Source organism: Hemibagrus wyckioides, linkage group LG18, assembly GCF_019097595.1.
Source record: "Hemibagrus wyckioides isolate EC202008001 linkage group LG18, SWU_Hwy_1.0, whole genome shotgun sequence".
Lineage (NCBI taxonomy): Eukaryota > Metazoa > Chordata > Actinopteri > Siluriformes > Bagridae > Hemibagrus > Hemibagrus wyckioides.
Window position 1 is genome coordinate 23,289,520 of NC_080727.1, and position 26,124 is coordinate 23,315,643.

The window sequence follows — 26,124 nt, forward strand, 5'->3', positions numbered from 1 at the left end:
GACTGATTTATTAGAGATGAAGACGTTTCATGCTACACTAAGTTTTTTAGTGTAGATGTTGCGGTGCATCATCACCATCATCATCATCATCATCATCATCATTTTCTTGAATTCATGTGTACAAAAAGGAAACTAAACAAATGATATTCAATAAAATGTTTCTACAAATGAATGGCGCTATTGTTAATACAGTTCTACTGGAACATCTGGAACAAGTTCAGCTGAGAAGAGGTGGGAACAGTATCCTTAAAAATGAAGCTGACCTAAACGTGTTCATGGACCTAACCACTGAAATAAACAGTCGAATTTGATTAGGAGAGTAAACTAGAAGCTACAAAATTGCACAGAAAATCTTCTTCTCTCTGAAGGGGTTCTCAGAGTTGGGCACAGGAGCGACAAGCGGATCTTCTTTGGCGTGAGATTCACAGTATGACATCAGCTCAGCGGCTGCTTTAGACACCTGAAAAAAAGGGGATGTAAAGTTAGTCAAGCAAATAGATCAAATGCACTAAGTGGTCTATTTATTAGATACGCCTACCTTATATCTACAGGTACAACTATACACATATACACTGATCAGGAATAACATTATGACCACTGCCAGGTGAAGTGAATAAGACTGATCATCATGGCACCTGTTAGTGGGTGGGATATATTAGGCAGCAAGTCAACATTTTGTCCTCAAAGTTGATGTTAGAAGCAGGAAAAATGGACAAGCGTAAGGATTTGAGCGAGTTTGAAAAAAGGGCCAAATTGTTATGGCTAGACCACTGGATCAGAACATCTCCAAAACTGCAGCTCTTGTGGGGTGTTCCCGGTCTGCAGTGGTCAGTATCTATCAAAAGTGGTCCAAGGAAGGAACAGTGGTGAACCGGTGACAGGGTCATGGGCGGCCGAGGCTCATTGATGCACGTGGGGAGAGAAGGCTGACCCGTGTGATCCGATCCAACAGACGAGCTACTGTTGCTCAAACTGCTGAAGAAGTTAATGCTGGTTCTGATAGAAAGGGGTCAGAATACACAGTGCAGGACGGGTCAGGGCTGTTTTGGCAGCAAAAGGGGGACCAACACAACATTAGGCAGGTGGTCATAATGTTATGCCTGATTGGTGTATATATATATATATATATACACACTATATTGCCAAAAGTATTCGCTCACCTGCCTTGACTCGCATATGAACTTAAGTGACATCCCATTCCTAATCCATAGGGTTCAATATGACGTCGGTCCACCCTTTGCAGCTATAACAGCTTCAACTCTTCTGGGAAGGCTGTCCACAAGGTTTAGGAGTGTGTTTATGGGAATTTTTGACCATTCTTCCAGAAGCGCATTTGTGAGGTCACACACTGATGTTGGACGAGAAGGCCTGGCTCTCAGTCTCCGCTCCAATTCATCCCAAAGGTGTTCTATCGGGTTGAGGTCAGGACTCTGTGCAGGCCAGTCAAGTTCATCCACACCAGACTCTGTCATCCATGTCTTTATGGACCTCGCTTTGGTCACTGGTGCACAGTCATGTTGGAAGAGGAAGGGGCCAGCTCCAAACTGTTCCCACAAAGTTGGGAGCATGGAATTGTCCAAAATGTCTTGGTATGCTGAAGCATTCAGAGTTCCTTTCACTGGAACTAAGGGGCCAAGCCCAGCTCCTGAAAAACAACCCCACACCATAATCCCCCCTCCACCAAACTTTACACTTGGCACAATGCAGTCAGACAAGTACCGTTCTCCTGGCAACCGCCAAACCCAGACTCGTCCATCAGATTGCCAGATGGAGAAGCGCGATTCGTCACTCCAGAGAACGCGTCTCCACTGCTCTAGAGTCCAGTGGCGGTGTGCTTTACACCACTGCATCCGACGCTTTGCATTGCACTTGGTGATGTATGGCTTGGATGCAGCTGCTCAGCCATGGAAACCCTTATAATACAGCTGACAGTTGACTGTGGAATATTTAGGAGCGAGGAAATTTCACGACTGGATTTGTTGCACAGGTGGCATCCTATCACAGTTCCACGCTGGAATTCACTGAGCTCCTGAGAGCGACCCATTCGTTCACAAATGTTTGTAAAAACAGTCTGCATTCCTAGGTGCTTGATTTTATACACCTGTGGCCATGGAAGTGATTGGAACACCTGATTCTGATTATTTGGATGGGTGAGCGAATACTTTTGGCAATATAGTGTATATATATATATATATATATATATATATATATATATATATATATATATATATATATATATATATATGTATCTCTGTTTGTGTGTGTGTGTGTGTGTGTGTGTGTTATATTGCATAACGGTGAACAAACTTCCTTTGCAAAATAAAATAAATATGTTGGACATTTAAGAGGATAACATCCCACCCTTTATTAAAATACACTACAGAGATTCATTTTTATCTTTGTTGTGACTAACAGCTTTAATAACATCTGAGCAAGGAATTCTGTAAACCTTTTTAAATCTACTGAATTATCTCGAAATAATGGAGCATGGTTATCAGAGAGCTAATAAGATAGCATCCTCTAGGGTTCTGAAACTTTTGGGTAGAAATGTGCTCAGTGGCTTGTGAGAGTCTCCTCGTAGATTGCGCTTAACACTGGAGGCGAATAGCCGGGAGGAGATCCTGAGTCTGAGGCTTTCTTAAACATTTGACATTAGTATTGCAGCACAGACTTTATTTATTATTTTAAATAAATAGGTTCTGCTTTTTTTTGAACATGTAGTCTTCTGAGACAGCAGCAGTAACTCTTATGAGTTAACCGTGGGACAAAAGGTATTTCAGATAATCAACAGCTAGGATACACAATGACACACAATGATGAATATACTAAAAATATTTAAGTCAGAATAAACAAGAAATAGGAGTAAGGGTGTGTCTAGGTGATGAGTGCGGTATAGTGTTGGTCTCTCACCATCATCCTGTCGATGTTAACCTCCAGTTTTAACTGCTCCACTGTCTTCCGAGCATCTGCAATCTTGGCCATATTGTTGGACATTCTGCTCAGCACACTTCGTAACCAAGATCGATCCTTAGCAGGCGGTTCAGCTTACTCCTATAGTGACAGATTACAGGAATAAATTTAAAGCAAAAAAAAACACAAAAAAACTTTTAACTTCTCTGGTGATATTTATAGCTTTTGTGATTTGTTCCAGTCTGTATAACGAGCCTGCAATTTAGGAAAAAGAATAAGCATCAAAACAATGCATTTAAATCTTAATAGCTTTTTAAATCAATTTTCACCTGTTGCTTTCTAAATGTTCTTTTTTCCCCTCCTCTCATTAGAGGCCAGGGTGAGGTGGAGCAGCAATAATTGTTTTGTTGAAGCTGTCTGGGTCTCAGCTGGTCGTACGCAGCATGAGGCTCAGTGGGAGAAGACAGCAGAAGTACAGGTATCCTCATGAGGCTGCCAATAAGCTGCTCAGCGTCCCATGTCTAGCACAATTTCCCTTCACTAACCTTTTAGATTAATTGTAGCTTAAGCCACGTTGAATTAATAACACAGTGTTGCTGCCTGAGATTTCAGAACAAAATCCCACCAATAGTTGGTTTGACTGAATGGGGTGAAATAAATGAAGTGAAGTTTAAACAGTTTATTTCAATAGAAGCACAAATTCAATCAGTGTATCTGAGTCTTTCGCGTACTTTTCTTATTGTCCTATTTTATAGATATATGTACAGTCTAACTATTCTGCATTTAGTTAATTGGGGAAAAATGCAATATTACAAATCCTGTACATTTAATCCTATACATCTTATTGCATCATTCTAGCTATCCTTCCTCTTTTATCCCCATTTAAAAATGATTAAGGTTACAATTCCCACATATAACTTCTATATTCTGCATGAAGGAGGATTTTAAGGTTTAGAGGCAGACTTACCGCAGAGAAGCTCCAAGAAAGATTCTAACTGCAGAAACTGAACTTTATTGTTGGATATACGAAGCTCACATTACCAATGTTACAGAAGCAAATGAGGAGACACTGAGGAGTTAAGTGGGTAGGAGGGATGGGAAAGGTTGCCTCCTCTCATAATTAGCGTTTATTCCTCCCCCCCATATCGGGCTGCATAGGTGAGTCCCAGACTTCATGTGGTGTGACCTTCTATTGAGTCTGTCTGTCATGGATAGAGGAGAAGGAAATGGAGTGCTCTTATTTTTTTTTAAATACATGGTTATTGTGAGTAATGTCCTCATATCGAGATAAGAAATACTGAACTGTACGAATCTTTTAATTTTTCCAACTTTAATATTACCTCAGACAAATATTCGCTCCTGTTGGAAACCACTTCAGTGGGTGTTACTAAGAGCCTGCGGCTCGCCAGAGTCACCAGAGATACGGTCTGTTTTTCTGCTCTCCCCCTACAAATATTTACCTGTAACCCAAGCACGATTTCACGACCTCTCTAATGCTCATGATACATTTCTGTCAGATTAAACATCAGAGAGAAAAAAAATCTAAGCTTCATGCAGAATGATGTGAGTTTTATTGGAGCTGAGATTTAAACTAGACCTGTCAGAGAGCTCTTTCTCAGTCATGTGCATGCACACCCTCAAAGCAACTGAAAGTCCAATCTTTTTGTCACTTGTCTCACAGCCTGTCAGCAGTGGCACTGGAGTTGTGGATCTCACCACAGGGGTCTGGATTCCACCTCCGGACTTTAATGTCAGCTGCCTCATTAGCCACTGTTTTCATTCATTTATTGGTCTACACTCAGCAAGGAGCACAAGAGTGCTACAGGGAAGTCACACAACTCAGTTTGATCCTTTAGACAAGCCTAGACGTCTGTGGGCCTTCAAGAAACAGGCAATTTTTTTCACATCGTAGAATAAGACATTTTTGTGACGGTTGTAATTTAGCAGGTTTTCTGCTGTAGTTATGAAGCTGTCTACTTGTGGAGCTTGGAAAAAGCATCATTTCAGATTGCAGATGAAACAGATTTAACATTTTATTCAATGCAAAAGCATGCACATCTTAATTTGAAAGGTTGCACAATTCATTAATTATTTAAAAAGGTTGCACAATTAATTGATTTTTTCTTTCCATTGATGAATTTTCAGTCTCTGTTCTTCTGCTTGCTTCGGAAGCATCTAGCACACGCAGTAATAAGCAGAGATGTCATTGTCCCAGCTTCCAAACAGGCCCTGCTGCACGTCTTTCAGGCGGTACACGATGCCAGAAGAAAACTTCCTCTTGCTTCCATTCTTCTTGATGCGAGACCACACGGTCAGGGAGCATAGCTTGTTCACCACCATAGAAGACACGCGGTTGTTCCAGCGCCATGGAATGATAGGGACGTCATCACCGGGATAGGCATCGATGTACTGTCCTCCACAGCTTTGCTCGTAGTAGTAGTTGCTGTCTTCAAACATGCGAGCGCAGATCTTCTTGCCCTCAGCATCTTTCAGGGTGCTCGGTTCTGGGCACTGAGCATCCAGGCCCAGGAAACACAGAGCGCAGAGAAGCAGAGCAAAAGCAACCTTCATGGTTTCGGTGTGTTAGGGCTGTGAGTGGATTAATCCAGGCTTATATACACAAAGCTGCCACTCACCACTGGTCAGTGTGTGAATATCAACAGATGGGCTGGAGGATATTCATGGGAATTTCAACATATTGTTTATGGAAAGTCTTATCCTAACAAAGTGCCTTAAGTAAACAGATATACAATATTGATTACATTTAGTTAAGCTATTAGATAAATCATTTCTCACCAAAAGTGTACTTTCTTGTACTTTTTATGTAATCCATTATTCAGGAAAGTTTTGTGTGATTTTACCCAGGGTGTGGACATGCTGTACCTATAGTGGACACCCTGTACATGTGCCAAGGTGCACAAGAAAGTCAGACAACATTACATTTTTTGTAGTATAACAAACTTTGTGTTATTTAGTCTTATTAACTTTAAAACATACCAGAGACGCTGCCAAGAGACCTACAGCAACATTAAAGGAGCTGCAGGAATAATTCACAATGCTGATGACAGCAACCTTTCAAATTCTGCACATGTCTAGGCTATGGGGTAGTGTGGGGTAACAAATGAATGGCTTAACCAAAAGATCAATGATTTTGAATGACCTTGCCAAAGCCCAGACTTAGATCTAGAGTGTTTTTGCCAGAAAGAGTGGGGAAATGTTGGTAGGTCAAGATGTCTCACACTGATAGACACTCACCCAAAACGTCCGAGTTGTGTAATAAAATCAAACGACCATTCAACAAATTATAAGGTTAGTGGTGTACACACTTATGGAACTAGGTTATCATCATTTTTTCCCCCTTTTTACCTGATTTTTTATATTACATTTTTATATATGTACTTTTATATTGAGGGTGGTAAAATTTTCAGATATGATTTAACCTTTTTTGCACTACAAAAACCTGCCAATTTAGCATTTTTAACTTTATAGATCCATTTTAGATCACTATATTGCCAAATCACTGAATTCAGCTGTTTTTCAGGGGTTGGTCTTCGCCCCTTAGTTCCAGTGAAAGGAACTCTTAATGCTTCAGCTTCATACCAAGACATTTTGGACAATTTCATGCTCTTTGTGGGAACAGTTTGGGGATGAACCCTTCCTGTTCCAACATGACTGCACATCAGTGACCAAAGCAAGGTCCATAAAGACATGGATGAGTGAGTTTGGTGTGGAGGAACTTGACTGGCCTGCACAGAGTCCTGACCTCAACCCGATAGAACACCTTTGGGATGAATTAGAGTGGAGACTGTGAGCCAGACCTTCTCGTCCAACATCAGTGCCTGACCTCACAAATGTGCTTCTAGAGGAATGGTCAAAAATTCCCATTAACACACTCCTAAACCTTGTGGAAAGCCTTCCCAGAAGAGTTGAAGCTGTTATAGCTGCAAAGGGTGGGGAAACTCCATATTACGTTCATGTGCATGTAAAGGCAGACGTCCCAAAACTTTTGGCAATATAGTGTATATGGAGGGGATACCGGTCCATCATGAGACACCTTTATTGTTGTTATCACTGTAATAGTTGCGGTGTTGTGGGTGTTAAGGAGCTTAATAACAATAATAAAACACTGAGATAATGATGAGCTTTTCATTCATAGCCTTTTCTATTTTATTTCTCTTCTCTCCTTAATTACACTGACCCCCCAAGAAGTCACTGCTACTCCCCCAGTTCAAAAATAAAAGTCCCTTAGAATCTTCCCAGTAAAAATAAAGGTCTATTCATAAATACACAATATTATTAACATAGAATCTTCTTAATTCCACTCATACATTATTATTATTATTATTATTATTATTATTATTATTATTATTATTATTATTATTACTACTCCTACAGTGCTTGCAAGTAAAATATAGCTTGATAAAGCTCATCCGCTTCAGTCATATCTTTTCATATCAGCCACCTGTGTACTGTAGGTTTATAGGAAACCTGGCACAACCACCTGAAAGTTCACAGCTGTTCACTGCAGACAGTAAGGGCAACATTAGATTATCAGAAGTCAAACTAATTCAGCATTGTGGAGAAGGTACACTGGTACCTTCTGGAAGGTAGTTTTCTGGACCTTCTAGCTCATTTTTGCCTGTTTTCTCATCAATATATCGTTCTCCCAATTAGATGATTCACTGTCATCATTTAAATACACCAGTCAGTCGTAACATTATGACCACCTGTATAATATTGTGTTGGTCCCCCTTTTGCTGCCAAAACAGCCCTGACCTGTCAAGGCATGGACTCCACTAGATCCCTGAAGGTGTGCTGTGGGATCTGGTACCAAGATGTTAGCAGCAGATCCTAAAGTCCTGTAAGCTGTGAGGTGGGGCCTCCGTGGATCGGACTTGTTTGTCCAGCACATTCCACGGATGCTGGATTGGATTGAGATCTGGGGAATTTAGAGGCCAGGTCAACTCCTCAAACTGGTTGTTGTGGTCATCAAACCATTCCTAAAAAAATTTTGCTTTGTGGCATTGCACATGAAATTGACCATCCACATGGACCATCCACATGGATAGTAACATCCACATGGATGCAGGACCCAAGGTTTCCCAGCAGAAAACTGCCCAAAGCATGACACTGCCTCCACCGGCTCGCCTTCTTCCCATAGTACATCCTGGTGCCATGTGTTCCCCAGGTAAGAGACGCACACGCACCTGGCCATCCACGTGATGTAAAAGAAAACTTGATTCATCAGACCAGGCCACCTTCTTCCATTGCTCCATGGTCCAGTTCTGATGATCACGTGCACATTGTTGCCGGTTTCTGCGGTGCAAAGGGGTCAGCACAGGCACCCTGACTGGTCTGCAGCTATACGGCTCCTGTGTCCATTTGTCCTACTTCTAACACATCAACTTTGAGGACAAAATATTCACTTGCTGCCTAATATATCCCACCCACTAACAGGAGCCATGATGAGATCATCAGTCTTATTCAGTTCACTGGTCACTGCTCACAATGTTATACCATGACCGGTGTATGTATATATACACACACACACATTATATATATATATATATATATATATATATATATATATATGTAGTAAGGTAATTATGTGTAGAAATAGCTTTAATGGTCTTTTATTTGTTAGATAGTAATCTAATTATGATATTATGATATTAGATATCATTTATTTTATTAATAGTATCTCCTCTTTCTAATATATCTTCTTTTTGCTGTGTATTATTATTATTACCACTGATTATTATTATGTTTTATTATTTATATCGGGCTTTTCACCATTTTTTCAGCAAGTCATGGAGGTATTATATTTGTAAAATGCGTTGCAGTGGACTTCACCAACCACAACAGACTGTCCAGTCCCACTGGTCGTGTACCGACATGTTGGCGGAAGTGACGTCGCTTTGACCGCCTTGCTTGTGTTGCTGAGGCGCGGGAAAGTCTGACGCTACAGGATTCAACATGGACGTGGAGATGAAAGAAGCTGATGGCGAACAAAGTCGAACAGACGCACAGAATAATAAAAAAGATGTTACCAAGTCTTCAACGACCACATACGAACTCCCCTGGTAATGTTAGCTTCCGGTTAAAAATGTTATTGTTCTGAATAAATGCAGCCGATGCTAAAATCGGTAATCTGTTAGCATGCAGCTGTGAACTAGTTTTACTAATCAAACTAGAACTAGTAGCTCAGTCGTGTTCATCTGTAGCGACTTTAAATGAACATGACAGAACTTCCTTATAAACGCTAAGCTAAGCAAAGCAGCACAGTAAACATCATAGCTTTGTGCTAACAGGATTCTCCTTTCGTTTTTCTGGTTCGTTTGTTTTTAGGGTTGAAAAATACAGACCGCTGAAGCTGAATGAAATCGTTGGAAATGAAGAAACTGTCAGCAGATTGGAGGTGAGTCAGAAAACATGCAGCTTCACCAACACCTGATCTGCTCTTACACTCCTCCTCCTCCTACTCCTCCTCCTCCTCCTCCTCCTCCACCACCACCACCTGATCTGCTCTTATACACCACCACCACCTGATCTGCTCTTATACACCACCACCACCTGATCTGCTCTTACACTCCTCCATCACCACCACCACCACCACCACCTGATCTGCTCTTATACTCCACCATCACCACCACCACCACCACCTGATCTGCTCTTATACTCCACCACCACCACCACCACCTGATCTGCTCTTACACTCCACCATCACCACCACCACCACCACCACCTGATCTGCTCTTACACTCCACCATCACCACCACCACCACCTGATCTGCTCTTATACTCCATCACCACCACCTGATCTGCTCTTATACTCCACCACCATCACCACCACCACCTGATCTGCTCTTATACTCCACCATCACCACCACCTGATCTGCTCTTATACTCCACCACCATCATCACCACCACCACCACCTGATCTGCTCTTACACTCCACCATCACCACCACCACCACCTGATCTGCTCTTATACTCCACCACCACCACCACCTGATCTGCTCTTATACTCCACCACCATCACCACCACCACCTGATCTGCTCTTATACTCCACCACCACCACCACCTGATCTGCTCTTATACTCCACCACCATCACCACCACCACCTGATCTGCTCTTACACTCCACCATCACCACCACCACCTGATCTGCTCTTACACTCCACCATCACCACCACCACCACCACCTGATCTGCTCTTACACTCCACCATCACCACCACCACCACCTGATCTGCTCTTACACTCCACCATCACCACCACCACCTGATCTGCTCTTATACTCCACCATCACCACCACCACCTGATCTGCTCTTACACTCCACCACCACCACCTGATCTGCTCTTACACTCCACCACCACCACCACCTGATCTGCTCTTACACTCCACCACCACCACCACCTGATTTGCTCTTACACTCCACCACCACCACCTGATCTGCTCTTACACTCCACCATCACCACCACCACCACCACCTGATCTGCTCTTACACTCCACCACCACCACCTGATCTGCTCTTACACTCCACCATCACCACCACCACCTGATCTGCTCTTACACTCCACCACCACCACCACCTGATTTGCTCTTATACTCCACCACCACCACCTGATTTGCTCTTATACTCCACCACCATCACCATCACCACCTGATCTGCTCTTATAATCCACCACCACCACCACCACCTGATCTGCTCTTATAATCCACCACCACCATCACCACCTGATCTGCGCTTATAATCCACCACCACCACCACCACCTGATCTGCTCTTATAATCCACCATCACCACCTGATCTGCTCTTATAATCCACCACCACCACCACCACCTGATCTGCTCTTATACTCCACCACCACCACCACCACCTGATCTGCTGTTATACACCACCACCTGATCTGCTCTTATACTCCACCACCACCACCATCATCACCTGATCTGCTCTTATACTCCACCACCATCACCATCACCACCTGATCTGCTCTTATAATCCACCACCACCACCACCACCTGATCTGCTCTTATACTCCACCACCATCACCATCACCACCTGATCTGCTCTTATACTCCACCACCATCACCATCACCACCTGATCTGCTCTTATAATCCACCACCACCTGATCTGCTCTTATACTCCACCACCATCACCATCACCACCTGATCTGCTCTTATACTCCACCACCACCACCATCACCACCTGATCTGCTCTTATAATCCACCACCACCACCTGATCTGCTCTTATAATCCACCACCACCATCACCACCTGATCTGCTCTTATAATCCACCACCACCATCACCACCTGATCTGCTCTTATAATCCACCACCACCATCACCACCTGATCTGCTCTTATAATCCACCACCACCATCACCACCTGATCTGCTCTTATAATCCACCACCACCACCACCACCACCTGATCTGCTCTTATAATCCACCACCACCATCACCACCTGATCTGCTCTTATAATCCACCACCACCACCTGATCTGCTCTTATACTCCACCACCACCACCACCACCTGATCTGCTGTTATACACCACCACCTGATCTGCTCTTATACTCCACCACCACCACCACCTGATCTGCTCTTATAATCCACCATCACCACCTGATCTGCTCTTATAATCCACCACCACCATCACCTGATCTGCTTTTTATAGAGCATCACTGTTAAAATCTGAGTGTTGATTGAATGGGGAATAAAACTCTTGGCAACATGTTATAGAAAAATAATAGTAAAGAAAAATAAATAATAAATAAATAATGAATGTATGATGCCCCCAGAGCAAAGCAAAGTACCTGTTCTCATCCCAAAATGGATTATTTTCTTATAAGAACATGTTTTCTCCTTATACTACAATTTCTAATTCCTTAATTATCATGCTTGTTGTCCACATACACTCTTCCGCAAATTTACTCTCATTATTTTTACTTTCTCTTAAAATTTAATACGGCAAATAACTCACAGCTTGTTAATAAGAAATCAGAATATAAATTCTTTCCTGTAGCGGAAAATGCACTGACTATTACGTACTCCAGGCACCTAAGATCTGTGATATAAACAAATGTGCTTCTAGAGAAATGGTCAAAAATTCCCATAAACACACTCCTAAACCTTGTGGAAAGCCTTCCCAGAAGAGTTGAAGCTGTTATAGCTGTAAAGGGCGGGACAACTCCATATTACATTCATGTGCATGTAAACGCAGACGTCCCAGTTTTGGCCTGGCTCACAGTCTCCGCCCTAATTCATCCCAAAGGTGTTCTATGGGGTTGAGGTCAGGACTGTGCAGGCCAGTCAAGTTCCTCCACACCAAACTCACTCATCCATGTCTTTATGGACCTTGCTTTGGTCACTGGTGTACAGTCATGTTGGAACAGGAAGGGGTCATCCCCAAACTGTTCCCACAAAGAGCATAAAATTGTCCAAAATGTCTTGGTATGAAGCTGAAGCATTAAGAGTTCCTTTCACTGGAACTAAGGGGCCGAGCCCAAACCCCTGAAAAACAACACCTGAACTCAATGATTTAGAGGGCTGTATATATGTAAGCGAGTTGGCCACAAGCTAGTGATAGGCCACCAGAAAACCATCCCACATGAAAATGATTTGAATACAACTTTCACTGCTCTTTAATGTTTTCATTGTACACACTGGTGCTGTGTGTGTGTGTGTGTGTGTGTGTGGTTTATTTTTTTCTAGTTGCTAGCAGCGATTACTTGTAAGGTAGTAACATGAAACTATATTGAAACAGGTTCTTGGTGCAGCTGTTAAGTTTTGGACCATAAGCTCAAATGTAGTGACTGTTACATTTAACCTCAATGAAGATATTTATCTTTAATGACCGAGTCAGCACTGTGTGTTTCTCTGATGTTTTAAACAGGTTTTTGCCAGAGAAGGAAATGTACCCAACATCATTATTGCTGTAAGTCATTCATTTTTAATTCATCACTTAATAGTTATTTATATTTCAGTAATATGTGTAATAAAGACCCTGTGTTTTCAGGGACCTCCTGGCACTGGAAAAACAACAAGCATTTTGTGTTTGGCCAGAGCTCTTCTAGGCCCGGCAATGAAGGATGCTGTGCTCGAGCTGAATGCCTCAAATGATCGGTAACTATCTCGGAGATCATGCTATTGATAGTGTGAATAGTCTGTAATTTAGGAAAATTGTTTTTGAAGTCACAGTCATGGAAATGTACTCTTACAGTATTTAGCAGATGGCCTTATCCAGAGTCATGAAAAACACATCCTCATGCTAGTACAAATAAATCAGGGAGAATGAAATCAGGCTAAATCCCTTTCAGAGAGCAAGAAAAACACATGAATCAAGGGGTTTATTTAATCATAAACTGCAGGGGTACATAACTCTTCACTTAACTGTACTTTTATTGTGCAAAGGCATCTCACATCAAGGTTGCAAATAAAATATTAATTCTTCATTGTTGTGTGCAGTTTAACGAAAAGCTTAGGAAAGAAAATTCTACTGTGGTTTTCTGTGCATACAGTAACAGATAGCAGGAAACTTTTAGAAATGGTCCAAAATGAGTTGTTTATTACTGGAGTTAATAAAATGTAATATAATGTTGTTTGTATAGTATTCATAATCATATATATATATATATATATATATACACACTACTCACAAAAAGTTAAGGATATTTAGCTTTTGGGTGAAATTTATGGAAAATGTAAAAAGTTCACACTACAGTGATATAATATCATGAAAGTAGGGCATTTAAGTAGAAGCTGCAGTGGTGATTTCCTCATCTCAAACAATTTATTGAAACAAAAGCCAACAACAGTGGTGGGTATACCACAACAAAAAATCTCAATGTCTCAATAATCTGTCATGTGCCCTTGACCATCAATTACAGCTTGACAACGACGTCTCATGCTGTTCACGAGTCGACTTATTGTCTGCTGAGGCATGGCATTCCACTCTTCTTGAAGGGCGGCCCTCAGGTCATTGAGGTTCTGGGGTGCAGGGTTACGCGCCTCTACACTGCGACTCGGCTGATCCCAGAGGTTTTCTATGGGATTCAGGTCTGGAGAAAGTGCAGGCCACTCCATTTGAGGTACCCCAGCCTCCAGCAGCCGTTCCCTAATGATGCGACCTCGATGAGCTGGAGCATTGTCGTCCATGAAAATGAAATTAGGCCTGTGTTGTTCATGCAGGGACACAATGACTGGATTAATGATGTTATTCAGGTATTGGCTTGTCACTGTACCATTCACAAGATGTAGGGCAGTTCTGTATTGAGTGGACACACCTGCCCAGACTGTAACACCACCACAACAGTGGCTGATGCATAGCGCTCTCCTTGACGTCTCCAACCTCGTTGGCAGCCATCATTTCTGCTCAACGTGAATCGACTTTCATCAGAGAACAGCACTGAGGCCCACCGGTCCCTCGTCCAGTGTAAATGCTCCCTGGCCCCGACGCCTGTGCCTGGTGGTGTGGTCAGGTACCCTTGCAGGTCGTCTAGCACGCAGACCGCGCTGATGTAAACGGTTTCGAATGGTCTGACGTGACACTTGGGTTCCTCTCACCCCCTTAAATGTGCCTGGAGTTGAGTGGCATTCATCATCCGGTTCCGCAGGGCACTGTTCACAATGAAGCGGTCATCAACGTGGGATGTGGCCAAAGGACGTCCACTTCTATGCCTTTCTGTGACTCTTCCAGTCTCTCTGTATCTCTGTCCCAACCTGCTGATGACACTCTGTGACATTCTAAGCTCAGTGGCCACTTCCCTCTGAGAACATCCTGTTTGAAGCCTCACAATGGTGAGGTTCTGTTGATCAGTTGTTAGGTGTGGTCTTGGTCTCATGATATCAGAATGTGAACAGCATGATGAAGAGGTCTGTTTAAATACCAATTCTAATTGAACCAGAAAATTTATTGGTGGATTCTTGGATCAAACACCAGTTGTGAATTTTGCTGTTAAGCACCTTGTTAGAGAACAGCAAGTTATGCAGAAAGTACTGAAACACTGAACAGTTGGACATGTGCATTCAAAAGTGTACAGAAGGTCAAATTAAGTTCACCTGGAAAGGTTGTAGTGCATTTTAGGTGCATCCTGAAATTTCACCTGAAAGCTGAATGTCCTTAACTTTTTGTGAGTAGTGGATCACACACACATTGACTGAACACATTATCATCATTGTATATAACCCTTTCTGTGTACAGTTTACATATGCAAATGATTTATCATGGTTAGGGTATCTTCCTCATTGCACTCATTGTACTCAACTCCTTCTCTGAATACTGTTTACATGTTTAATTATCATGGTATTCAATACCTTCTTTATTGCACCACCTATAATCATTTGCTCATTTGCACTCATTGTGTTTACCTCCCTCTGTATACTGTTTATAAATATACAAATTATTTATATATTTTTATTTATTGTTTATATTTGCGAAAATGCACTTCTGGTTAGATGCTAACTGCATTTCGTTGCCTTGTACTCACATGTGCAGTGACAAAGTTGAATCTAATCTTACACACACACACACACACACACACACACATATATATATATATATATATATATATATATATATATGTAACACCGATCAGCCATAATATTGTGACCACTGCCCGGTGAAGTGAATAAGACTGGTGATCTTCTCATCATGGCACCTGTTAGTGGGTGGGATATATTAGGCAGCAAGTCAACATTTTGTCCTCAAAGTTGATGTTAGAAGCAGGAAAAATGGACAAGCGTAAAGATTTTTTTGAGTTTGACCAAAAGGGCCAAATTGTGATGGCTAGACCACTGGATCAGAGCATCTCCAAAACTGCAGCTCTTGTGGGGTGTTCCCGGTCTGCAGTGGTCAGTATCTATCAAAAGTGGTCCAAGGAAGGAACAGTGGTGAACCGGTGACAGGGTCATGGACGGTCGAGGCTTATTGATGCACGTGGGGAGAGAAGGCTGGCCCGTGTGATCCGATCCAACAGACGAGCTACTGTTGCTCAAACTGCTGAAGAAGTTAATGCTGGTTCTGATAGAAAGGGGTCAGAATACACAGTGCATCACCGTTTGTTGTGTATGGGGCCGCATAGCCACAGACCGGTCAGGGTGCCCATGCTGACCCCTGTGCACCACAGAAAGCGCCAACAGTGGGCACGAGAGCATCAGAACTGGATGAAATCAGAAACTGGTCTGATGAAATTACGTTTTCTTTTACATCATGTGGATGGCCGGGTGCTTGTGTCTCTCTTACCTGGGGAACAAATGGCACCAGGATGCACCATGGGGGGAAGGCACGCTGGTGGAGGCAGTGTCCTGCTTTGGTCAATGCTCTGCTGGGAAACTTTGACACGTACCACCTACCTAAGCATTGTTGCAGACCATCCACACCCTTTCATGGAAACAGTATTCCCTGGCGGCTGTGGCCTCTTTCAGCAGGATAATGCCCCTTACCACAAAGCAAAAATATATTTACATATTATTTATATCAGGTTCTGTATATGTTTACTCTTGTGGTGTATGTGTTCTGTCAACTGCTCTCTAATGCTTTTCTGGTTTTTGTTCAACATATTCAGCTTAATATATTTGCTTAGCCTATTCTCATTGGTTCCTGACTTTTCCGGCATGCTGTGGTCATTTGTTGGGTACTAAGACAAAATAGAGTACACACTTGGCTAGTGAAGAGACAATGAAGTATAGACAAAGACAGGAACTTCTACTTGCCGAATTTTTCTCTCCTTTGCATGGAATTCCCTTTAACTTTACTGTTCTTGTCGTTGTTTCAGAGGTATTGACGTTGTCCGAAACAAGATCAAGATGTTTGCTCAACAAAAAGTTACTCTCCCCAAAGGACGTCACAAAATCATCATCCTGGATGAAGCTGACAGGTAAACCCTGCCCCCAATTACTACTATTAGGTTTTTAAGGCTATTGAGTTATTTAAATGTATAAGTGAAATTATAAGTAAATTTGCCATTTCTAAAATAAGCATGACTGATGGCGCACAACAAGCCCTGAGAAGAACAATGGAGATCTATTCGAAGACCACCAGATTTGCTTTAGCCTGCAATGCATCAGATAAAATTATAGGTGAGTGACCCATCTGTTTGTGTTTGAAGTCCATGAAGTGTCACCTTCTTGTACTCCCAGATTTAACTATATATCTGTACTTATAGAGCCGATTCAGTCACGCTGCGCCGTGCTGCGCTACAGTAAGCTGAGGGATGAACAGATCATGATGCGGCTGATGGAGGTGGTGGAGAAGGAGAACCTGCACACCACCAACGATGGACTGGAGGCCATTATCTTCACCGCCCAAGGAGACATGAGACAGGTCGGTGAACAAACAGTTGGCTGACCAGTTATTTAGTTAAAGGAGAAATTTAGTAAGTAAGTAAGTAATTAATTAATTAATTAATAAAACAGTTATCTTCATTTAAGTAAGACTGGACAGCATGAAATGATTGGTGTTTAAGGTTTGCTCTGTTCCAAAGCTAATATAGCTAACAATGAATAGACCTCTCTCACATCTCACCATATTACAAATATTTTTAAAAATGCTAAAATGGGTGGCTCTTTCATCTAATAAGCATTCAATTGTTAGAAATATGCAACTACTTCCTACAAAAATTCCTCTTTTCTGTACGAACAGAGCAATGTGAGTGTTTTATATCTGATAGCCCTGTAGTTACAACTTTTAGGTGTAACTGGAGCTACATTATCGTCCATCATTTCTAGCTACTTTGTACAATTACACCTTTAACCCAAATGGTGTAAATTTGGTAGTGGAATGAGAACAAATGGGGGGGAAAAAAGTTGACCCAAATGGCTGTCCCTTCCTGTTAGTACATTTTTGTAGGTGGTGAAGTTTTGTATTTGATTTGGTATTGTAGATGGTGAAATTGTATAGATCAAAGTCATATTGTAGCCTCCTGGTGGTCCAGTGGACCAGGATCCTGTGCTCTCATCATTCCCGGGCAGGGCACTAACCCAGCCACTGAAGAGTTAACTCTCAGTGCCGGTCCCAAGCCCGGATTAAATGGGAGGGTTGCATCAGGAAGGTCATCCGGTGTAAAACGTGCCAGATCGAAACATGTGGACCAAATGATCCTCTGTGGCGACCCCGAACAGGGAGCAGCCGAGACGACACCACCACCACAGTCATACTGAGCTGAAACACTGAAAAGATTTTAGGCATCACAGCATTAGACTTCTCAGAAAAAACACTGTGGTCATTTGAAATGTGCTTTTTATTTATGGTCATTGTAACATTTAAAATATGAAATATTGGTGTATTAGTGTTGCAGTGTCTTTGTGTTTTCAGGCACTAAACAACCTGCAGTCCACTCAGTCCGGATTTGGTTTCATCAACAGTGAAAATGTGTTTAAGGTGAGTCTTCCTTTTCTGTTTCCTAAAACCAAACAATTACCTTAAACATGTAGAGTAAGGGTGAAAACCTCTTTAACAGAATGCATATGGTCTCTCTTCAGGTATGTGATGAACCACACCCCCTGCTGGTTAAAAACATGCTTGAACACTGTGTCAGCGGCAACATCGATGAGGCTTACAAGGTACAGATGACACGGTTCTGTAATCATGAATCATGAATAGGAACATAAACACTTAAAGTAAACAGTAGAACAGCATGTCGATATCTAAATCTATATTCTCATTCATTAAGATAATATCACAGCTCTGGTCACTCGGCTACTCTCCTGAAGATATAATAGGGAACATCTTCAGAGTGTGTAAAACCTTCCAAATGCCGGAGTACCTGAAACTGGAGTTTATCAAGGTAAATATGATATTTTTTGTTCTTTCACACATCTCTACTCCTCAGGTCTTGGTGCTTTAAAGACATTTTTATGTAATTGGGCCATGAATACTCCTGTTATTAATCTCCCAGTCAAAAAGACTGCACTTGTTATTAATACTTGATTCTATAGAATCAGCACCAGTCATTTAAGTGACCTAGCTGTTTAACCTGCTATAATCAGCTTTTATTTGCCATAAATGTATGATTAAGTGCTGTAATGTGTGTGTATATAACTAGACTGTAAGTATATTGTGCTTTAATGAATGAATGTTGTAATGAATGATTTCCCACTTGGTCTACCAGATAAAATACTGACTTTGTATATCTATGTAATGTTCTTTCTCAGGAGATTGGCTACACCAACATGAAGATAGTAGAAGGAGTAAACTCTCTCCTCCAGCTTGCTGGACTGTTAGGACGTCTCTGCAGTAAGACTGCAGCACCCGAGGCCAGCTAAAGCCTACTGCTTCGTACTCAGCAGCTATGCTGAGATCCAAACCTGTCAGTGAAGCTATTTTACTGATCACATTTAAATGTAAATAGTTTAAGAAATCCACAATAAAACGTGCGTTTTTCACTTTTTTTGTCATGTGTTGCTGTTGCACACACACACCTCTTTAACCAGTGACCGCTTAGAATGAATTGTCTGATACACATCTGAAATATAGTTAAAAATTAAATCTTTACATTTCTCTCATAATTAGTCCGTTGCTTACATCAAAAGGTCATTATAATGGTCATTTTTCCCCTCCATTCATTTGACCATTTGTATTACTTTTCTAGTTTTTCCTTACCCTGTACTCATACTATACCACATGCCTGCAAGGTGAAAGAATTGAGGGCAAGCTGAGCAGGATGCTGCAATAAAAAAATTAATCCTCAAGATTTACTAGTAGTGCTAAATCTGGTTAATTTGGGTCTGGATTAGTTTAGCTAGAATAAGTTGTGGTGATAATTGCTTGGAAGTGAGTCAGTAATTGGCTAACAAGTCTGGAGAAGCTATAAAAGTTTTGTTTTGTTTTTTTTTAAGTGTAATTAGATATGCATTGGTTAGTTTAATGAAGCTGAGGATATTTCAGAGAAGTTGGAAAATCATAACGTCTACAATTTAGCTACTTTATTCATGCAAAAAGTTTCTCCAAGGTTCTTGATTTAATTTCATTGCAGCGACATTCTGCTATTAAGTTGTGCTAATTTTAATTCTGTATATTATTCTAATTAAAGGACGTAAATGTTCACACATCTTTAGGTTCAGATATGAAAGCAAAAATTGACAAAATATAAAAATAGAAATTGAGATGGCAGAAATGCAGTCAAAAATCTAACCCTATCAGAAATATACAGTTTTAAAATCAGTGTTTAACATTTATTTTTAAATCCCAACATTTGTTTTCAGCTGTTGTGGTGATTAATAGTAATTATATACATCAAGGGGAAAACTAGGGAATTCTTTGTGCAGGAAAATTACAGATGATTACATCACATAATAAAATATTGAAATAATATACATATAATTAAATCTAACAATGTAATATGAGAAATGTAAGAAAACGCTCATTATAACAAAACAACCAAAATCAAGATCATTTCATTTTTAGTGTACAAGCACTTAAAACATTAAATTCTACAAAAAGAAATTTGCGTACACTTCACAGTGACACGAGCCTTTATTACATGAATAACTTCTCTAAAAGTTCACACAAGTCCATGAAACATTATATTAGTTTACAATGCAATGTTTTTTTGTGCTATTAAACAAGTCAATCCATTCCAATAGATATTTCATCTACCTTGATTAACAGTTAGTTAGTTAGTTTGGTTCTACGTTGACGTAATCTGACTCATCTGTTAGAAAGATAAAGGAAAACGTAAGTGACGCTGTATTATAGATCTCATCATCATCATCATCATCAGCATGAAATAAAAGTCAGGACTGCTCATTACCATTATCATCTATTTGGTGCTTTTGCAGGAATTCTGTGTTTTCATAATCTTCTGTTAACGCAAAGGCAAGAACAACATTTTTGATTGGTTTTAAATAAGAAATTATGCACAACAAATCACAACGTTTTATTTATATATAGAATGTTCTGTTTTTAAAGAAAAGCCATGTGTAAAAAAACTCACCTGATGAGTCATGATCGATGTCTTCCGGTCGATAAATATTTGCATATTCACTATCTATATAAAATACGTACAGTTAGTATTACATATTGTAGTATTAGTATAAATATTCAACAAAAAAAATGATGGAAAATAGAATTAAGAAATGAAAACTGTCCTCGCGTTCCTGTAACATTTCAGGGTAGAACAGACTCAACATACAGTCTGCAGTCACAGCAGAACGCTTGTGCTGATCTTCATCTAGCTTTCAGATGCCGTGGTTTCTGGTGACATTTTACTCAACAGCACAGAGGCCAACCTTAACACTTCCTTTCATCTCTCATTTAAATACAATCGACACACGAGTGAGGGCAAAATGAGAACAAACAACTGTGTGCTGTCGGAACTTACCAAGAGCACTGTTATTATTCGGTGGTGTTGCTATTGGGTCTCTAAAACAAACCAGGGTAGGAATAAATCAGTTGGTTAATTCAGGAATGAAGAATAAAGGCATAGATTATCCATCTTTTTTTTTTTTTTTTTTTTATAGAAAGTCACTATCTAAGTATATACCACACAAAACTGTAACACAGACACACACCTTAAACCTTAAAGTAGATGTCTCAAACATACTTTTATACGGTTTATTATACTGTACGTCACTGCAGTCATACAAAAGTGAACTAATTATTGCAGCCACCATGAAGCCAAGTGTCATAAATAAGCCGTCTGGTATAACACACGTTCTTCCATCCTGTTAGTGCACATTATTGCATGTGAGAACTATTTCAACACTACACAGCAATGCCACTGCCTGTCAGTGAAATTCACAGGCAATTACACAAAGCTCTAGCTTCCATCATACCACAGGACAGAAACACAAACACATTCACATACACGTGCGGTCATTTGCACAGACGGCTCATTTTCGTGTCAGTAACGAGCATTAAACTGTTAAACTGCCAATTTTTTTTTTTTTTTTGGGGGGGGGGGTTATTAAAAACAATATTAATCTAAACCTTATAGTCTATTGTTTATTTTTTCATAACTAGTAATATGTAGCCCCTTCCTCAATTTATTATTAATAAATTTGCATAAAAGATTAAACACTTCTCGAACACAAGAGAGTCTTGTGGGAAATTTATGCCTCAAGGTTCTGGCTAAAAAAAATAAAAGCAAGAATTGGATTATCTTGTTATACTAATAATGATATTATCTTAGAATCTGAGATTATTATTTATTTTAGATGAAGTGGCGTCTCTACACAGCTCTGGTCCACTCTGCATACCTGTTTTTACACCGGATGACGTCACACCGGCAAACTCATTTCATATATACTGTTTATGTAAGCACCTCTTTCCAAAAACAAAGCACACAGAGGCTTTACAACTTCCATCCACCTGCGCAGTACTTTAACCACTGAGACCTAAAACCACCCCCAAGTTCCTCCGAATAAAGTGCATCACTTACACATAAGTGGCATCCATAATTCCATGATTTGCTGCTAAAGGGTGAAATAAAGGAAAGAGAGATTTTTAGGGGTGCAATTGATTAGAACATGAGTAAATATTCAGAAAGCTTACATAAACCCACGCTTTGAAACGTTCTGGTAACTGCCCTCGAGGTCCGGGACAGCTGCTGGGAAATAAGCCATAAAATATACAGCGTTATTGCTGATCGTTTTCTGACTAAACGAAATCTCATTTTTTTCTTGCGCTACTTACACTCTAGCTGGCTATTAGATGTGTGTGCAACATTCCTGTAAAAATATAAATAAACCATAGCGTGTTAGTTTGGGTGATTTAACCACTCATTATGACCGAATTGCATTGAAAACGTCGGCTCCGATGACGATTAATATGAGGTTAAAGGTAAAAGCTTTGCGATGTATTACCCTGAACTCTGAGACAGATTTGAGCTGATCTGGTTAGCATTCGTCACTGTGAAAATGTGGGGGGAAAAAAAACATCATTTAGGACAGATTATGAACACTTCACAGACGTGGGTTTATCAAATGTCTTTGAGCTGTCTGAGTTTATCAAATGTCTTTGAGCTGTCTGAGTTTATCAAATGTCTTTGAGCTGTCTGAGTTTATCAAATGTCTTTGAGCTGTCTGAGTTTATCAAATGTCTTTTCATAGAAGACAGTACGGTATCAAACACTACGCTAGATGAAGATGAAGGAGAATCAAAGGAAAGTGAAGCATCGAGGTACAATGAACCCAATCATAGTTACTTTAACAGCGTTTCAAGACATTTTACAAAAAAATGTGCTGCATGTCTAAGGGGCACTTTTGGTAAAGCTAATCATAGCAAAACACTTTAAAACCTCCGGTTCAGTTGAAGACTTCTATCTCAAAATAGACATCACTTTCAGCATAAGGTACTAAACTTCTGTGCTTATAGTTTTCTTTTTTTAATGAAAAAATCTTTTTTTTTTTTTTTTTTAATTAATTTATTTATTTATTTATTTATTTTTCACAGTAACTCTGGCAGTGGTACAGGCCTTAATCTATTCACAAAAATGACACAAATAAAACCGGGAAACATCCCCAATAACCAATAAACAGTAATAATACAGAGCAAGGAATTCTTAAAAAAATGCTCTTAACCTGTTTTTGACCTTGTCACAGCAAACCTGCTCCCCTCTCTGTGACTGGATAAAAGTACAGAAAAAAAAAATATATATATATATTATATATATATATACATATACATATATATATAGCGATATACATATATATATAGCGATATATATATATATATACACCTTAATCCCGCTCCATCATTTACACATATAGCATATAAATGAGAAAGAAAACTCAGTAAAGTATAATTCATAAATTATTTCCTAATAATAAAGGAACCAGAAAAATAATCTCAGACAACTTACAGTATTTGTGGAATATAAAGTTGGTTATTCTCCTGTACAATCACTGCACGGAATAAGTAAATAAGTAAATAAATAAATAAATAAATAAATAAATAAATTTTACCACCAGTAATAATGCATGTTCATGGAGAGATGTAAAGAGCGTGTGTGAGGAAAAGCACTCACAAGATTTCTTTCTACAGCATACGCAGAGAGCACAGATGAAGACCACGGTGGACAGAGATAGGAAGGCGAGGATAGCACCTTGCTGACTGGTGACCTCAATCATAGCTTCAAAGAAAAAAATAAATAAACGGACAAATATTTCACTGAGTGAACGGTTTCTGATCCCAACAGAAGATAGTTCACATTTTACAGCAAATTTACAAAAATCTTCTGTAAAAATACTGCAGTAAGTTTGCTCAGAAGTACAAACCAAAAGCACAGCAGCGATGTTTAAAGCATTAAAAAGGCAGTCTGAATAGATCTCAGAATGTGGAATTATGTAATCAGATAAGAAAACAAGATGCCTTACTGTTACAGAAAACTAATCAATGCCAGGGTGGCGTTCAAGCAGCAGCAGTGTCCAAGGTTTAACTTTCGACTGACAGCAAATTTTAGAACATCTGTTGAGTTATTTCCTGTTTTCTTATCACTTACGTTATCACAACTAGAAATATCGATTACTCACCAGCCTCTATTTTCCTTCTCTTGACGTTTAGAAGACAAAAAAATTGCAGCTTGTCATGTTACGAAGGAACCAAATGACCTCTGCTCTCAAGATTTTCCCATGGAGGAATTAGAACTGATTTGAAAAGCGCTGACACTGGAGATTCCTTCTGTAAATGTGAGACATTTTCTTACTGAACGTTTCACCATATCAACAATTCCTCAATTTTTTCCATTTTTAACCTGTTGGTGATTAGGTTTAGATGATATGGAGCACTTGTTATTATACACATCCCGGTGAACGAGTTGTTACTACAGAAACGATGAATTAGATCCAGAACACTCGGATCTTAAATCCATTTAAGGATGTATAGGATGTAATCATAGGATGTATATAGGTGTTGTTTTTATTTTATTTTTAAACAAATCGCAGGTACACAGTTTCCACACTTCCACCTAATGGTTTATCTATCAGATAGACTGACCGTATCATCAGCTAAGACATTGTGAGAAATGTAATCGACAAAGGCTTCTTGAAATATTGGACAGAAGTATGACAAAACCATGCTAATAGCTAATTCCTCTTCACCCCCTTAATTTCATTGGTTTTCCTGAAAACAGCCACATGATGCAAGCGAAATAATTACTTAAGTCTTGAGTTCTTCTTTTTTTTATATTAGGATACGTGAGACGCCATGACTTTTAGTTTCATCTAATATTTGTAACTGTCATTTGGAAATCACGAGCACTTTACAAATCTCCCTTAGGTCATACACGCGGATGTAACTGATTAAGTCGATGTACTTTATGATTTCTTTGCTTGTCCTTCTAAATCACCTTCATAACAATCTATAAATTCATCCAGACAAGCTTTCTGCTAATGGCGTTACTGTTCTGTCACCCTTCTCCTGCTAGCCACAAGTGTCAATAACTTTAAATAACATTCATTATTTAACAATTAAGCAAGATTTGTTATTATTATTTTTTTTAAAAAGTTACCTTAAACAGCGTGTTAGCGTGCGCCCATCCTGTTGCACTTACTTCCAGTCTCAGCTAAAAGTCTGATAAAAAGTACAGGGCGAGAAAATGCTGTTTCCTGTTTCAAACTGAACCTCACCACATCCGCGTGTTCAGGCTCCGGACACAGGTTAGGAGACCACCATAAAGCCTGTGCTGCAACACGTGTGCTGCTGTTCAAAGAGTTGAACAAATTTATAAAACCCTGTAATTCAAGCTGCATACTGTGTTGGATTTTAATAGAAAACAAGACTGACAAGACTGGAGATGAGACTACACTTCATGCACTACACCACTTCACTCCAAGTTCCTCATGGTTTTTTAGCTTCCTTCTACCTTCCATAACCTGAGGGGCATCAGCATGAACCAGAATCAGCCTTTTAAAATGTATTTATTTATTAAACACACCATGCTGTAATAGATTCAAGAGGTTTATTGTCATAGGCACAATGAAAACACAACGGTTTAGACCATACAATGAAATTCTTACTTTGCACATCTCCCTTACAAAAAGAATAAAAATAATAGAAATGTATGAAAAATCCAATAAAAAATACATAAGATAGAGTATATACAGATTAGACATAAGTAAGGTGCTCAGTGTGTTGTGTGGCAGTAGTCAGTGGGGGTGATGGGGTGTGAGGTAGTGGTGTAAGGTAGTGAAGTGTTGTTACTTGTTCAACTAAAAATCATTTATTAATTTAACATATATACAAAAATCAAGAGCATATTTAAAATACTATGAAATA

General features: G+C 40.0%; 4 protein-coding genes across 11 annotated transcripts; 1 reads left to right on the plus strand and 3 right to left on the minus strand.

The window, feature by feature from the left end:
* Window positions 1–4,787, minus strand: gng8 (guanine nucleotide binding protein (G protein), gamma 8). Its single transcript, XM_058414851.1, has 3 exons — window positions 3,878–4,787; window positions 2,911–3,051; window positions 1–460 (listed from the first exon to the last, which is right to left on the minus strand). The coding sequence occupies exons 2-3, from the start codon at window positions 2,992–2,994 to the stop codon at window positions 332–334; spliced, it is 213 nt and encodes a 70-aa protein (XP_058270834.1). The 5' UTR covers window positions 2,995–3,051; window positions 3,878–4,787; the 3' UTR covers window positions 1–331.
* Window positions 4,788–4,930: 143 nt separating this feature from the next.
* LOC131368757 (syncollin-like) lies at window positions 4,931–5,508 on the minus strand. The gene has a single exon (XM_058414850.1). It carries the CDS (start codon window positions 5,479–5,481, stop codon window positions 5,086–5,088), a length of 396 nt encoding a protein of 131 aa, XP_058270833.1. The 5' UTR covers window positions 5,482–5,508; the 3' UTR covers window positions 4,931–5,085.
* A 3,327-nt stretch (window positions 5,509–8,835) lies between these two features.
* Window positions 8,836–19,298, plus strand: rfc2 (replication factor C (activator 1) 2). The gene is made up of 11 exons (XM_058416095.1): window positions 8,836–8,993; window positions 9,259–9,328; window positions 12,805–12,846; window positions 12,928–13,034; window positions 16,685–16,786; window positions 16,888–16,988; window positions 17,075–17,232; window positions 18,223–18,288; window positions 18,390–18,470; window positions 18,581–18,694; window positions 19,062–19,298. Exons 1-11 carry the CDS (start codon window positions 8,887–8,889, stop codon window positions 19,170–19,172), a joined length of 1,059 nt encoding a protein of 352 aa, XP_058272078.1. The 5' UTR covers window positions 8,836–8,886; the 3' UTR covers window positions 19,173–19,298.
* A 30-nt stretch (window positions 19,299–19,328) lies between these two features.
* Window positions 19,329–25,680, minus strand: si:dkey-183i3.6 (LAT2 domain-containing protein). 8 transcript variants are annotated; one of them, XM_058416097.1, is made up of 13 exons: window positions 25,358–25,677; window positions 24,381–24,528; window positions 23,876–23,980; window positions 23,711–23,753; window positions 23,430–23,473; window positions 22,713–22,758; window positions 22,543–22,577; window positions 22,412–22,453; window positions 22,289–22,322; window positions 21,230–21,270; window positions 20,843–20,896; window positions 20,660–20,710; window positions 19,329–20,560 (listed from the first exon to the last, which is right to left on the minus strand). In XM_058416097.1, exons 3-13 carry the CDS (start codon window positions 23,976–23,978, stop codon window positions 20,526–20,528), a joined length of 528 nt encoding a protein of 175 aa, XP_058272080.1. In that variant the 5' UTR covers window positions 23,979–23,980; window positions 24,381–24,528; window positions 25,358–25,677; the 3' UTR covers window positions 19,329–20,525. The 8 variants fall into 8 exon arrangements, with proteins under 8 accessions (XP_058272080.1, XP_058272079.1, XP_058272082.1 ...); XM_058416096.1 differs by having other exon boundaries at window positions 22,412–22,456; window positions 25,358–25,676; XM_058416099.1 differs by lacking the exon at window positions 22,289–22,322 and having other exon boundaries at window positions 22,402–22,453; window positions 25,358–25,680.
* Window positions 25,681–26,124: the final 444 nt, after the last annotated feature.

Bases quoted from the DNA above. Each gene is read 5' to 3' on its own strand.
- gng8 (XM_058414851.1), bottom strand. From the start codon at position 2,994: ATGTCCAACAATATGGCCAAGATTGCAGATGCTCGGAAGACAGTGGAG. The intron at 461-2,910 runs GTGAGAGACCAA...CCTTTTTTTCAG, and splicing joins TTAACATCGACAGGATGATG to GTGTCTAAAGCAGCCGCTGA.
- LOC131368757 (XM_058414850.1), bottom strand. From the start codon at position 5,481: ATGAAGGTTGCTTTTGCTCTGCTTCTCTGCGCTCTGTGTTTCCTGGGC.
- rfc2 (XM_058416095.1), top strand. From the start codon at position 8,887: ATGGACGTGGAGATGAAAGAAGCTGATGGCGAACAAAGTCGAACAGAC. The intron at 18,289-18,389 runs GTGAGTCTTCCT...GTCTCTCTTCAG, and splicing joins ACAGTGAAAATGTGTTTAAG to GTATGTGATGAACCACACCC. The intron at 18,471-18,580 runs GTACAGATGACA...TCATTCATTAAG, and splicing joins ACATCGATGAGGCTTACAAG to ATAATATCACAGCTCTGGTC.
- si:dkey-183i3.6 (XM_058416096.1), bottom strand. From the start codon at position 23,978: ATGATTGAGGTCACCAGTCAGCAAGGTGCTATCCTCGCCTTCCTATCT. The intron at 22,323-22,411 runs GTGGGTTTATGT...TTCACCCTTTAG, and splicing joins TTACCAGAACGTTTCAAAGC to CAGCAAATCATGGAATTATG. The intron at 21,271-22,288 runs GTAAGTGATGCA...GGTTTGTTTTAG, and splicing joins ATTATGGATGCCACTTATGT to AGACCCAATAGCAACACCAC.